This window comes from Orbicella faveolata, unplaced genomic scaffold, assembly GCF_042242905.1.
Source record: "Orbicella faveolata isolate gen_17 unplaced genomic scaffold, um_ofav_v1 contig_26, whole genome shotgun sequence".
NCBI lineage: Eukaryota > Metazoa > Cnidaria > Anthozoa > Scleractinia > Merulinidae > Orbicella > Orbicella faveolata.
In genome coordinates this window covers 10871502-10885507 of record NW_028301554.1, presented here as the reverse complement: position 1 = coordinate 10885507, position 14006 = coordinate 10871502, and the positions used below count along the sequence as shown (strand labels likewise).

Genomic DNA, 14006 nt, shown 5'->3' with positions numbered 1-14006 from the left:
ACGGTAAAAATTCATCGGGTACAATAAATTCCAATAACATGTCTAAGATCCTAAACCTAAAATTCTACTCCTAATATCATATTAACTTACAACAACAGTCTACTTATAAACCTGATTTCCATGATTACAGGGTAAGCTGTTCCAAATGGTTGTGCTGCTGTAACTAAAACTACTTTTTATGTAGTTAGTTCTCGGAAAGGGAACAACAAGTTTGTTATTCGAGTCCCTCAGAGCATGATTTGATTCATTTTGTGTTAAAAATTTAGAAGTGAGATATTCGGGAACCAGACCGTTTAAAGACTTGAAAACCATCAGAGCTTTCTGAATTTGACATTGAAATTGCAAGTCTTTCCAGCTGAGTTTGTGAAACAAGGAATCGAGATCAGCGTCAAAGCCCAATGAAGTTATTACTCATGCAGCACGGTTTTGCAGTTTTTGTAGCCTGTTAGATAATGTTTTGCCACAATTACCCCAGACTAGGCTGCAGTATTCAAAGTGAGGTTGAGGTAGTGAGTTGCATATCCAGAGTAGGGTAGATTGAGGCACAAATGACTTAGGGTGATTCCTTAGTATTGCATTGCGTATCCCTAAGTCATGAGCCCGTGTACATGCAAAACGTAAGAGATTTCCCTCGAACTAAGCTTGATAGCGAAATAAATGCTCCTTTTCTCGAGCTCTTAAATGAGCACTGTTGCCCCCGATTTTTTTTTCGGATATTCGCTAAGAACAGTCTAATAAAGAACATATTTGAAGAAAAAAAGTTTGACAGTAGAACATGACTTTTTTTGGAAAATAGTTCCCTACTGGGTGTATTTTGGCTGAGGCGAGGACTTCAAGCTAACCACGGAACCGTCCGAAAAAGTGCAATATTCCCACAACCAGGCAATTAGAAACGGCTTAAATGAAGAAATACTGCTTATGTGAATAAAAGAAGCTTTACTTTCAACATAAAATTCTGTGTCTTTCAAGCAACCAAGACTTAAATCTGGAATGATACCGGTTTCGCCCCATGGCTAGTTCGCCTGCAAAGAATTCGCCCCCACTATAAAATTTCTATTTTGAGTTCGCCCCAAAATTTTGTGTTCGCGTTGACGTAGTTGTCATCGAGTTTTCAAAGAACCATTTCAGTCGATGTATGTTTATGTCATCTCGCCATCAGGGAGTCTCCCCACCAACGAACTCTCGGTCGCCACCAAGCGAAGTCACCTCGCACCAAGCGAAGTCACCCAGCCACCACGCGAAGTTTCCTCGCCACCAGTAATCTAATGAGGTAGTGGATAAAAGAACGAGGAGTTATCTCTATATGCGACTCGATCTGGTTGGGGGCGAGCTCGATCAAGTTGAGTCGATGTAGGGGTGAACTCGGTGGGGGCAAACTCACCATGCGGCAAAACTGGCAGCTACCTAATTCAATTCTGTGTGAAGGTGATTCGAATTTTTAACGCGCAGCCAGTAAAAACACCCCATTTTAAGAGCGTGCTGACGCGTTGACAAGCACGTTGACCCCATTTTTTAATTGTATTTTTTTAATGTTCATATCATGAATGTTAATTATGCCAAGTTGCAAAAAAAAGTTTGATAGTAGAACAATTTCGAGGGAATTACCTTAGCTGAATTTATGGCTCCAATTGCAGACGCGATCTTTTTACACAGTTGATGTGGGAATGCCACGTTAGATTTTCATTGACATTTACTTCAAGTGATTTTGCAGGGGAAACTTGTTCAACCGGAACTTTATTAATGGAGAGTTCGAGTGTATCAGATAGAGTACTTAATCTTTGCCTGGAACCGATCAATATAAATTCCGTTTTCGTAGCGTTCAAGGTAAGTCTGTTAGACACAAGCCATCTGCTTAGTTTTTTAAGGTCGTGAGATAGACTAGACTGAATCGGATGCAAATCAGAACCAGTATAAGTAATGTGGGTGTCATCAGCATACATTCTAGGTATGCTAAATGATAGACAGTTAGGCAAATCGTTAACATAAATTAGAAATAAAAGAGGACTGACCAAGTATCATTCCCTGTGGCACACCACATTTAAGAGTGGTGAAGTCAGAGAGACAGCCATTAAAGGAGCACCATTGTGTGCGATTAGTCAAATACGATTTAAACCAATCAAGAGTTTTCCCTTGAATTACGCACCGAAATTAGTTATATCCCGTTAAGCCAGACTTAAGCAAATCACCTCAGTAGCCAACATAGATCCATCCTTTGTCTCGGCTTCGATTTGATGCAAAGCCCCAATATGACATTGCGCATGCCGAAACACAAGTTTCTAAGTTTGAATATCTTATTACTCTATATTGTAATGTTCAAAATAATCACTTCTTTTTATTTGCAAGCAAAAAAAAAAAAGAGAAGAAGAGGAGAAAAAAATTATTAATCGTATTCATGCAATATTCGGTATTATTTTATTGTTTATTAAAATATGGTCACGTGACTAATCACGTGACAAATTTTTCGATTCCCAGATACTTTATAAGTTGCTGTCATAGTAAAAAGCAAGAAATCTAGCAAATTACTCCAGAGAAGGCTTAGAAATAAGCATTTTCACTCAGCCTTGTTCCCATGTAGGAGCCTAATATGTCATTTTTTGACATGCGTGTAGCGTGGTTCTGGGTGTAAATTTGGGATGGCTCCATATCAGAAAATGTTTACCTTATAGAGGTTAGTCATCCTGGGAAGTTTCATGCTTTTATCACAAAATGAACAATTCTGGTTATTTTTGGCTCTTAACAGCAGGACTACATAGGAAAAAGCCCATGAATTGATGGCTTTCCTCCAGAATTTTACCAGGTCTTATGAAAAGACACTGTTACAATGTAGTTTACTAGAGAGATTCATGAACTACATGTACTCTTATAAGCTTGCACTGTCAAAAAATTTAGCCTTATGCTTGGTAGTACTGCTGGCAATGCAACACATGGTCAAAAAGGAGACGATATGTACCCTGTTTGGATCTAAGGGATCCCAAGGGAATGACGACTGTGGGACTGTAACACTGAGTTACTGAGGAAAAGACTCAATGTGATGGGCCAGCATGGCTGAGCTTGCTATATGGGTGAAATATTTTGTAACAGGAAGGCAACAGGTAACCATGATTGAGCAAAAACCTATTTGAAGACTTCAGAACTTGCAGTTATTTTGCTCCCATTGAATCAGGTGCTGGTTGATTAATCTTGGCCAGAAAAAGGGAATTTTTGGAAAGGCTTGGGAATATTAATTTTGGTGGAGGTACAAGGATTGGGGTTAAAAGAGTGTCATGTAGGGATCATTCTAGAACCATTCTGTTTGAAAGACCCAGTTCTTTGGGGAGATTGATAGTTTTAGAGAAGACTTGTCAGAGTTTTGCCTGTTTTAAGGCAAAGGAGGGAAATTCATCCCTAATAACAAAATATTTCTCAGTATCTTGTAAGGGGAGGCCAAATAAATTAATGCAGGTCTTCTTAAAGGATGCCAAAACAGTCTTTCATGCTGACAACTAATAGTCTGAAGGGCCCAAGAGGAATGAGGCCTTCTTAAGGTATCATGGTAGGAGGATTGACAATGTTGGGAAATCCCGCTCTTACTTGCACATGATGTGGGTGCTTTGAAAGAACACCCCATCAACCTATACATTTTTTGAAAGCTTAATAGTTATAGAGTACAGCCATATCTTTCAAATTTTCTTAAAAGTTAATGTCACAGTGATATTAAAAGAAATACCAAGAAACACTGCTTTGCTTAAACTGGTTTGCTTCCGTACATGAATTATCAGAGTGGTGATTAACGTCAGAAATGGTTTCTCACACATCATCTTCAAAAACGGTGGCAGCGATTTTCCAGAGGTGGTTTGAATTTTTTTTTTCTACACCCTCCTTAAGTTTGATATTTACAAAGGGGATGTGTCCTTCTATAAAAGAGGCCTTAACTTTGAAACAGAAGTGAAATTAAACAAAGCACGACACTGTTTTTTGAAGGTATCCCAGAACATGCCTGCTGATTTTCAGCCAATTCCATCGGACAACGTGAGTGAACGAACAAAGAATGTTCATCCTTATATGCAGTTTAATTTTATCAAGAAAAAGATGAAAAACCTCTTACGAGATTGGTATGATTAGTTAGGAGTGAAAAAATCCCCTCAGGTAAGATTTGATGACGCACTAACAGACGTCGACATGGGTCAGTTTACCACAACAATGGCTTATAGCAACTTAAAATAAACAGACGTCTACAATTCTGGTACAAAAACCCATCGCAGTGTTATCACCTGAGAAGCAACAAAGTACCAAATCTTTATACAAATCTTAATGTAAACTGCTGTGATTTTTTTACGGCTGCATTGGTATTAAGTTGCTCAAGTTCAGGCCTCTTCATTCTCCAGACATTTTGTGAAACCATGCCTCGAGAAGCCAAATAGAGGAAATCTGGAGGTGGAACCAGCAAGCGGACCTAACAATAGTCCTTCAATGAAGTTTGTCCTATGGTTCCACATTTACATCTGCATTTGACTCTCTCATTGTGGAAGTTTCAGAGCTGTGTCTGTTCTCCAGCAATTTTGTGCAACTAGCACTTGTTGTAGTTTGTCCTTCAGCTTCATTGGCGGGACTAGTGTCCTCGAGTTCCTTCATTAAAGTACAAGCCATGGTCACTCAGAGCCAAAGCTCTTGTTCGTTCTACACTGAACCTGTAGGTTCCACCAGATTTTTGCCTCTTCAGCTTCTTTGAAGACGAAAATGGGTGAAAGTTTTCATCCTGACAAAGAAAATTTGACAAGAACGAAAGCTAACTTGCAATGAAACAACCAGATCGAAAACAGTTCGCGTGCACGTCTCTTTCATTCAAATGAAAAATCACAGCGCAATTTGTCTTACACGTTACAACTGGCAGTAAATTTTAATTAGAGGTGATAGAACTTGTTAATGTGCCATAAGAGGTTAATGAGATTCAAAAATAGTTTTTCTCTTTATCTAAAAAGGCAAAAAAAGTTTTTTCCCATTCTTTTTGCAAAATATTTATCTCAGTCTTCTCAATTTAAACAGCAAAACAAAAACTACTTTTGCATTTGTCATAAAAATTCACCTACCATGGTACCCTAAGCATCAATTAAAGCTCCATAAAAGAGATATTTTCCTTGCAAATGAAGTTAAATTATAAGCTAATAGAAAAAAAGTGAAAAAGTGCAAGACACTTTTTAGAGACATGAACAGGCATGTTTCTGGGTGATGTAGCAGCTCTCATAAGGTCTCACATGAATGGCTTGCTACCCTTTGAGAGAACAAAAGAGCAAACAACAGAAACGATGCCCCTAGCCCTAAAACAATAACCGCTGCTAACAATGAAGAGAATTACAGGCTTACAAGAGCTGCTACACTTCTGATGTTTTTTCTCAGGAATGCAAAACCTGTCTTTAAAAACTTGTTAGAGCAGAGTGCACTATTGGGAAGGTTTTGGGGGCTGCTATCTGCTATAAAAAAAATGTTCCACCTAGTTGTGTGTGAACATCACAAAGTAACATATTATTTGTTTCAGGTAACCCCTCGCTCTCCTTGTGGTATTGTTCTCTTTAGAACAAAACCAATTTTCTCTAAACACATACACAAATTAGTTAGCCTTCTTGTCTTCTGTTTTTTTTTGGTGGAAGATACATTTCATATGGGATCACACACAAAATAATGTTGAGTGCTTTTTGTTATGGTATAAATCAACATGTAAGACGCATATGTTCTAGCATTGTTAGTGTTATACACTATGTTTCCACACGGGTTTTTTTTGTCATGTGATGTGATGGAGGATGGCCGTAATTTTTCAGGTAGCGCCACTTCTCCCTTTTTCGTGCAAAACACAAACATTATCATGGTGGCTGCATATCACTAAGAATTACCCATAGGTTGGTTCAACAATTATCATCTGCTGTTTTCAAACTAAAATAGTGTGTTTGTCAGGGTTCACATAAAGAAGGGAAACCTATTACTTCTCCTTAACGGCTTTTTTATTTCTTGCCTTAATCGCGTCTGTAAGAGATACCACAAAGTTCCTGAGTTAGAGGCATTAATTCTCTTCAAAATAATTGTAAATTTCCCACAAAAGAAACCAGGAAAGTGCTCAAATATTGCTGCAGACTCCGTGACACGTAATGAAAGCCCAAATTAATTTAATCAGTCGTTGAGGAGACTCCTTCACCAATGTAGGATATAATCTCGGCCAAGTAGTGCGGTTTACCTTCGATACTTCTCGTTGAAATGCTTCTCAGTTGTATCAATCGATATCATTGTGTATTAATTTTGAATTTTTTAAATTGTTAACAACAAAGGTGGCAACAGAAAAAGAAAGTGGTATTCCGTGACTACCTGATAATTAAATTACTTCTTGTTTATCGGTGGAAAGAAAATTTGTTTTGAGTAAAACAAAATCATTCCTCTTCCATTTCTTCATCAGATTTTTAACTTTCTTTCCTTTATCACTAGCAGCAAAAAAGAAAACAAGCAAATCTTCCATGTGTTTTTGACAAAAAAAGGACTTCATTTGACAAACCTTTGTGAGGAAAACAATAAAAGTATCAAGTTACCAATGTTGGCATAAATTTAATATGAACAAAAATCAACATAAAACACCAGAATAAAAGTTAAAAGCTGTTGTGACAAACAGTAATTGTAAGTAAATTTTGGACCTTGAATGAAAATACAGCCATGAAACATACACACTGCTAAGGGGAAAAGCCCTATCAGACTACCAAAGGTAAATACAAACCAAAAGTTAACCAAGCAGGGATTCGTATCTAGTACCTCCCTCAGAGCTATCAATTGCACTCTGCACTATTTGAGACTGTCACATTCATTTTAAAATTAGTCTGTCTGCCCTCAACCCCAGTGCAGTCTTTAAAATATGTGCCAAGCTCTAATACAGTGATGTGTTAACTGCAGTGTAATAGAATGTTGCATTTCTTGACTAGCATTCTACATCGACCACCTGAAGATGTATACTATACTGTACCTCAGAGTAATATACAACACACTTGCCAATTCTAAGTTAAACTTGTAACATCATTTACCAATTTCCATTTGATAAGTGGGTGGTGAAGCCTCTGGTTCTGTAGGTATTTCATCATTGGACTCACAGTTGTCTAAATCTTCATCATCCTATAACACATAAAAAACAAGTAAACACCAAAAGACATCATTTAACACATCCTAAACATACAAGTAAATGAAATCCTCTTCCTGTGTCCTCTCCATGTCATATTCCCTACCTTCTGTAACCTAAGAAAGGAATCCATACAACACCTAAAGTAAAATTACTAGATCAGCTGTAAAAAGCATCAAGATTAAAAGTGATCTACACTAAAACAAAGGCAATATAGATTGGGTCATCTCAAGACAATACTGCTACACCCTAAGGGTGTTAGAGCCCATTACTTTTACGTATCCTCACGGCACACAAAACTTATGTCGTACTGTCATGCCATGTAATATATATTCTTGTAAACTCTCCCTGCTATACACTGTAATTTTTGCCAGGCTTACTTCATCCCTACCCGACTAACTGCCGCTAGGTCACTGAGTATGTAAACTAATTGGCTTACAATCGAGATACAAAGACCTCACTGTGCTTCTCACTCATCACTAACCCCATCATCAGAAACAGGGTGCTCCAGCAACCATGTGACCAACATGTTGATTCTGCGGGCATCAGCTCTCTCTCTCGTACCTGTGGCCATCATGGCTTGAATAACATGCCTCCTGGAAAAGCCCATCTCTAACAGAGGCAGAGCATAATCAGGGAGAGATGAGAGGGCTGCTATTTCACACAATGCCCTTGGTAATGAGGTTGGTGGAGAGGCTGGACAAGGGAAATGGGTGGAAGGTTCACCAACTGATGTACTAGCATTTTGTAAAGTTACGTCAACAGGTTTAGGGGCAGTTAGCTGAGAGGAGAGCTCTTCAATAAAAGCCTGGCTGTACCGCCTCTCAGGTGGATGTTCCTGTTCAGGAGCTGATCCCATGTCTTCAGAATCTGCATTTTGTGTTGGCGGAGAGCCTATGGAGTTGGAGGAGCTGGATCGGCTACTGTTTGGTAAGTGGTCTTCTGCTGAAGTAGAGTTCTGTGAAGTACAGCAAAGTGCACTCTGCTGGTCACCTTGGTTGTCCTTGCTTTCTTGCAATGGGCTCAAAGTTTCTGCTATATGAAACAATTAAATCAGCAACATTTTTTACCATTGTAACTTAAGACTACATTACACCACTCTGTTTTTAATCTTTTGATAATATTTCATTTTGCACCAGCTTGGTAGTTTGTGCATGTGGAACCTCATCATAGATTTTTTGACAAAGTTGCATTTTTTTTTTCAACAAGCAGCTCATCTAAACTGAATTATACATGTTAAATACTTTGAGAATATTATTGGAAATGACTCCAGCTTGCATAGTATACAAATATGACAACGGTTAAGTGAACTAGACTTTCAATGCAATGGTCAGGATTTGAGCCCTGGGTGAGGTCACTTTGTTGTTATCTTACGTAACAAAGTCCCTCTCTAAACCTATTGTAGGGAAATATTTGGTTACTAACCAATTTGGTGGAATAGAATAGCATCCCATTTAGCCAAGTAGGTATTGTTTTAGTCCTTTTATAATAATTATAGAAAACATTTACAACTCTATACTGTACTCTCCAGATTCTGTATTTGCCTTGAGGCCTGGCATTTAATCATGAAATTCAAATTATGGTAACAGTAAATTAGCTTAAGGTGGCCGAACACAGTTTTCGCACGCGCTCTTGCTAAAGCGATTCAGGATTGCAAAAAACAAACATGGTGTCGATAAAGCAATCAGTTTATTTGCTCAATGCCCGTGCTATCTGCGCTATTTTGCTTCATAATTGAAAGAGTGTACTGATGGTTTTAGTCCTTTATTACAAAGGTGTGTTAGAAAAGGTATTGATGCAAAGAACCCAGCAATTCTCAGATTTTTCTTTGTAATCAAAAGAACCCAGTTAAATGCAGTGCATGCGTAGTAAGTCAAAAAATTGCAATTGAATGTAGAATAGCTTTCTTGGAAATATGCCTTTTCCTTGAGAACCACTCATTAGAATTTTATGAAACTTGCCACAAAAATACTTTAGGAAATAAGTAACTGGAGTATTCCAAAAAGAAAATTGAACTTTAACAGAGGAAATTTTAGATATTCCAGTGAACCTTCAACAAGGGATAATTAAAGATCTCTCTGTTAGATTATTATTATTATTATTTGAATGTTAACTTGTAAGCATCGTTACAAGCTTGTTGCATGCAAATTGTAAAGAAAATCTAATGACCAAATTTTTTGCCAATAAACGAGAACTATTTTAAAGACCTGTTTATATTTATTGATGTTGCCATGGCAACGGCACATACGTCAGCTTAACTATCAAAAAACCAAAGTTTGTATTGTTAACTTGCTAATGCTGCCATTTTTGGTGACCAAAGAATCAAGGATTTTAGAGAAAAAGGTGAATGAAACACAGGTATCAAAAACTGTATTCAGCTCCCTTAAGTAACAGATATCAAAACTGCATATAACCTTCAGATGCTGCTTTCCTTTCAACTGCAACTTCTCTGTTAGAATAAATGGAAGATGGCATTCTCATAAGCACACTTTGTACCCTTTCCAAGTCCCTTAAAATGACCACCCCTTTAAAAGGAGATGGCAAAACTGCATAAGACACCATACTCCTCAACAATGTCTGTAACAAATTCAACTTCTGCTGAGAATGTTCTTTACTTGAGGTTGAGGTTTGAACATAGACCTCAGTAGTCAGTGTTTCCAGAAGTCCATTTGAGCTGAGTAAAACAGTAAGTGATTTCAAGGCAGACACTTCTAAAAGCGGCTTAACAATGCTTGTCATCTCTGGCTTGCTACATGAATTTCTCCTTGTTGCAATATTATCTTGCAAAGGTACCGATGGTACAGTATCACTGCTGGTATTTTGTAGTAACGTTGGTCGTTCATAAAGTCTGTCACTTTGGTGAAGAATGTCTTTGTTTTCACCATCAACAGTTGCGTGCCTCACTCTATATGGATCATTAGAATCTCTTGTCCCATTTGAATCTGCATCCAGAGGCTTCTGCAAACCACCATTATTACGAGTTAGAGATTCACTGTTCTCAAGAGTGGAATAGTGATGGAAATTTGAGCCATTTCTTTCACTCAGTAAACCACTCAGTGCCAACAAGTCAAGGAGTATTTCAAAGGGGAGGTTGGCCAGGAGACGTGCATCAAATTTCAGAGCTTCCAATGGTTCTAAGCTTGAAGCCAAGGTGTCACTGGATTGGGAGAAAAAAAGGGAAAGGCAGTGTGTGAAGTAAGGGACTGATGGTGGCCATCAAATATACATTCTTTATTGGTTAAGAAATTAAATTTGATAAAATTAAATTTTAAGTGCCTTAAAAATTAAAAAAGAAATGTCTTGTCTGAAATGTACATGTCACTAATGACCACCATTTTCAGGACTACCCTCACTCTGAGAGTCACACTAGATTAACTGTTGATTATCATACAAAACCGATACCAAATATACAATACTTGTACATGTAAAAACCAAATTCAATTTTGAGGCAGCAGAGTCTGGAGAATATGAAGACATGATTGATCATCACAGTTATGAACACAACTTAAACAATATTATTGTGAATTAAAGCCTGAAAAAAAATTCACGCCTGAACAGGATTCAAACACATGACCTCTGCGATACTGGTGCAGTGCTCCACCAACTGAGCTATTAAGCCACTGGGAGCTGGTCATGTTGTGAGTTTGTAATATACCCATAGATGATGATGAATGCAAGGGAAGATATGAAAGATCATATATTTGAACTGTGGAGAAAGATATGATATTCACTTGCATCTACTACTACTGGTCGATTTTTTTTTTCTGGTCTATTTCTCTACTTCTTTCAAAAATCAAAACATCTATTTTAAAAAAACCCTGCTGTGGAAGCTGCTAAAAGTAACCGTTTAAGTTTGCACTGCGTCAAAATCCACCTCCGAAGGATTCACTCCAAAAGATGCCGCTCGGAAAACTGAGTTTTTTTGCATGTGTTATTTCTCGCAAAATGAAGCGCAAATCAACAAAAACAATTACTTAACGATGCTTTTCATGTCAAAACAAGTCAGTCTGCCAAAAATTAGCTCAATCCTGCAAAAAATAAAAATCGGCCCAAAATGCAAGATATGCCTTTTTGCACGAAAGCCTTCAATTTCTTGATAGTTCCATACTTTGTTATCAAATAAATTGAGCACAAAGTGCATTTGTCAAAATCATTGAAGCACGTCACCATGTTCTGTGTGTCTCTGATCACAACGTCACTTTCTTGAACTCAGTTTATAGTTTTTGGGGTTCAGTTGAATAAGGGCAAAAATAATTAATCAAGAAATTAAATGACAGGTTTAGAGAACATTTTGAGGAAAAAAACTGAGACAATTTACAGTGAACTGCCAGATGTACCTTTCTTAAAAACAATTCTCCTACAGGTCAAGTTTTTGGGCCTAAATGTACGTACATGTATGGTATTATGACACCCTCAAAGACATCCAAGACCTGATGATATTGAAGACCCACAAGAAACAACTGAATAACATATCAGACATGGAGCATTGTTAAGAACCACATCCACATTGTATCTAACAATCTCTAGAATTAACAAGTGTAGTATTGTTTCAATGTTCATGGATGTGAATAATGGACAACACACGAGTATATAAAATCATAGAAGATATATTGCTGACTTACATATATTGACAACTGAAACTTGACAAAGTGCTCTTATAACCTAAGCTTGGAAACTTCAAAACACATTATTTTGCCTCACCTGACTGAAATACTTCCCTCGTCCCACAATACTTTCACACTCCTACTGCCAGGTTTGCTTGCACCTAGTACTGTTCCTTCTCTAGACAGCAGCTTGTCCACACATCGACCACCAATGCGCAGCCCAGAGTCAATCCCACCAATAACTGCCAAGGCTGGCCAAACACAGTAACAAAGGACTGGATTATGTGATGTTGACTCACTTGCATTTCTGTCTCTCTGAAAAGGAAGAACATGACTCATTATTTTCTGGAGAACAAGACTAATACATAGGCCTCTCCCAAACTTTCTGACTAAAATTTAGTAAAAAAGTATCGAATTTGAACATAGAACCTAGTAATCAAAATTTGGGATTTTCTTTTTATGGTCAACATCTCTACAGTACTTCATTGAATTTCACACTTACCATCATATCATTTCAATCAAACAGCCTTTTGCTTAAAAGTCCCACAGAAAACCAACAAATCAGAAAAACTCATTTACACTCTTATTGTTATACCCAATTGTTTATGCCATCTTACCTGTGTATTATCTTCATTATCTTCAGTAAAATTTCCTTGATTTGCTTGAATGACTGCAGACCTCATTTTCAAGCTGTTGTTGCTCAACTCTACCTTTTCAGGGCTTAACTGCAGGACATGCCTTATTTCTTGAAAACCCTTCACGATAGTGCTGACAACATGGTCTTTCCACATTGAGTACAAAGAAAGGCTCCTGACTAAGGAAGCTGAGGTCTCAGCAAGTACTGTGCGTATAGGGGCACAAATTGGATCTCCAGGAAAGAGATCCTGTGGGGTGCCATTTACGTACACATCTTTTAATGTCACCTAAAGAAAAAAATTCATATGCTTTTGCTCCTTGTCTTTCATTACTAGACTGGCATAACCAACCCAGTAAGATCTCTGCAATACTTTTTGTTTGTCAGGGACTTACTGTATACCTGTGACTCAACCCAGATCCTACTCACTAACAAGTACTATATATTGCCAATTCTTGCTTGGACACTTGATAAAGTTTGAGTGGTTACGATTCTACACTTGTATTTTATTACAAGTGACTGGGTTGACTATTCAGTTCATGTGGGAACAGACAACTCAGACTCACAAGTTACATTATAGATCAAACAGATAAAAGACTCACCTTTTCGCCAAATGTGGTGCTATAGAACAGCACACATGGGTATAGTTCTAAAGCATCAAGGCCTTCAAAAGCAACTTGAGGTTCCTAATACATAAAAAATTCTCAACTATTTTAAGTAATGGTAAGAAATACCTAATAATAATTTTATATGCATGTGAATGAAACTATAGCAGCATAACATTCCATATCTTCTCAATTTTAAAATGATGGGCCCTGAACAAGCCCTGGTTCAAACACTGGGCTTACAAGCTAAGGTCAAGTTTAAATTAAAAAACTCTGTATTTCTTTGAGGTACTGGTATCTATTTGAAGTCTGGCATATATTTGAATCTGACTACATGGTAAACAAGAGGGGCTATTCTCATTCCCAAAGCTGTCTGTCCCTCTTTGCTTCCATGGTGGGGCCTTGAATTTTAGCACAAGTAAAAGGTGACTCAGGAGACACAATTTCACTGGCTAGATTCTTGGACTAAGACTTTTCTTAAATTTAAAGCTAGTTTTGATCTCAAAAACTCTCCACTGGTTGATCTCTGACTGCAGGGTGTCCAGCAGCATGGTTGTTCAGAAAAATAGGAAAATAGGGGAACTCACAATATTAACAAAATAGGAAAAGTGGGAACTTTCTTTCTAGAACAGAAGAAATAATTACTGTTCCTAACATTTTTGTTAATTTAAACACCAAAGTCATGACACCGGTTGCTTTATACTACATCTACAACTGAAACACCTGCAGCTATGAATCCATTTTCAATTTTGTAACCCATGCTAGCTAATCAGCCAAATCAAAGAGCTCTTAGAGCCTACTTCTGAATGCAAAGGCCTTTGCCTGATTCAGTTCTTACTGAATGAAATTCAAAAACTGAGATGAAATGTACCGGTATTCCTTGCCGGGTGAAAATTTGTGGCCTGACCAAGCGAGATTATGGCGCGATTTGCGTCATACAGTGTAATGTTATTTTTGTGGCGAGAACTGAGCAAGAAAAAGCAAGACCGGGATTTTGTCTCTCTAGTACCACTGGATGAGACATTTGTTTGGCCTGTTTG

The 14006-nt window shown here is 37.7% G+C and overlaps 1 protein-coding gene across 6 annotated transcripts in view; it reads right to left on the bottom strand.

The window, feature by feature from the left end:
• The window catches only part of LOC110067114 (putative E3 ubiquitin-protein ligase HERC1), a 302388-nt gene that overhangs the window by 127958 nt on the left and 160424 nt on the right, over positions 1–14006 (bottom strand). For 5 of the 6 annotated variants that reach the window (XM_089295099.1, XM_089295101.1, XM_089295095.1 and 2 more), the window contains 6 exons: positions 12964–13047; positions 12345–12650; positions 11825–12042; positions 9538–10280; positions 7608–8158; positions 7032–7119 (listed from right to left, as the gene is read on the bottom strand). In XM_089295099.1, coding sequence (XP_089151225.1) covers positions 7032–7119; positions 7608–8158; positions 9538–10280; positions 11825–12042; positions 12345–12650; positions 12964–13047 — 1990 coding nt within the window. The remainder of the gene's footprint in view (positions 1–7031; positions 7120–7607; positions 8159–9537; positions 10281–11824; positions 12043–12344; positions 12651–12963; positions 13048–14006) is intronic. The other variant, XM_089295096.1, reaches the window with a different exon arrangement.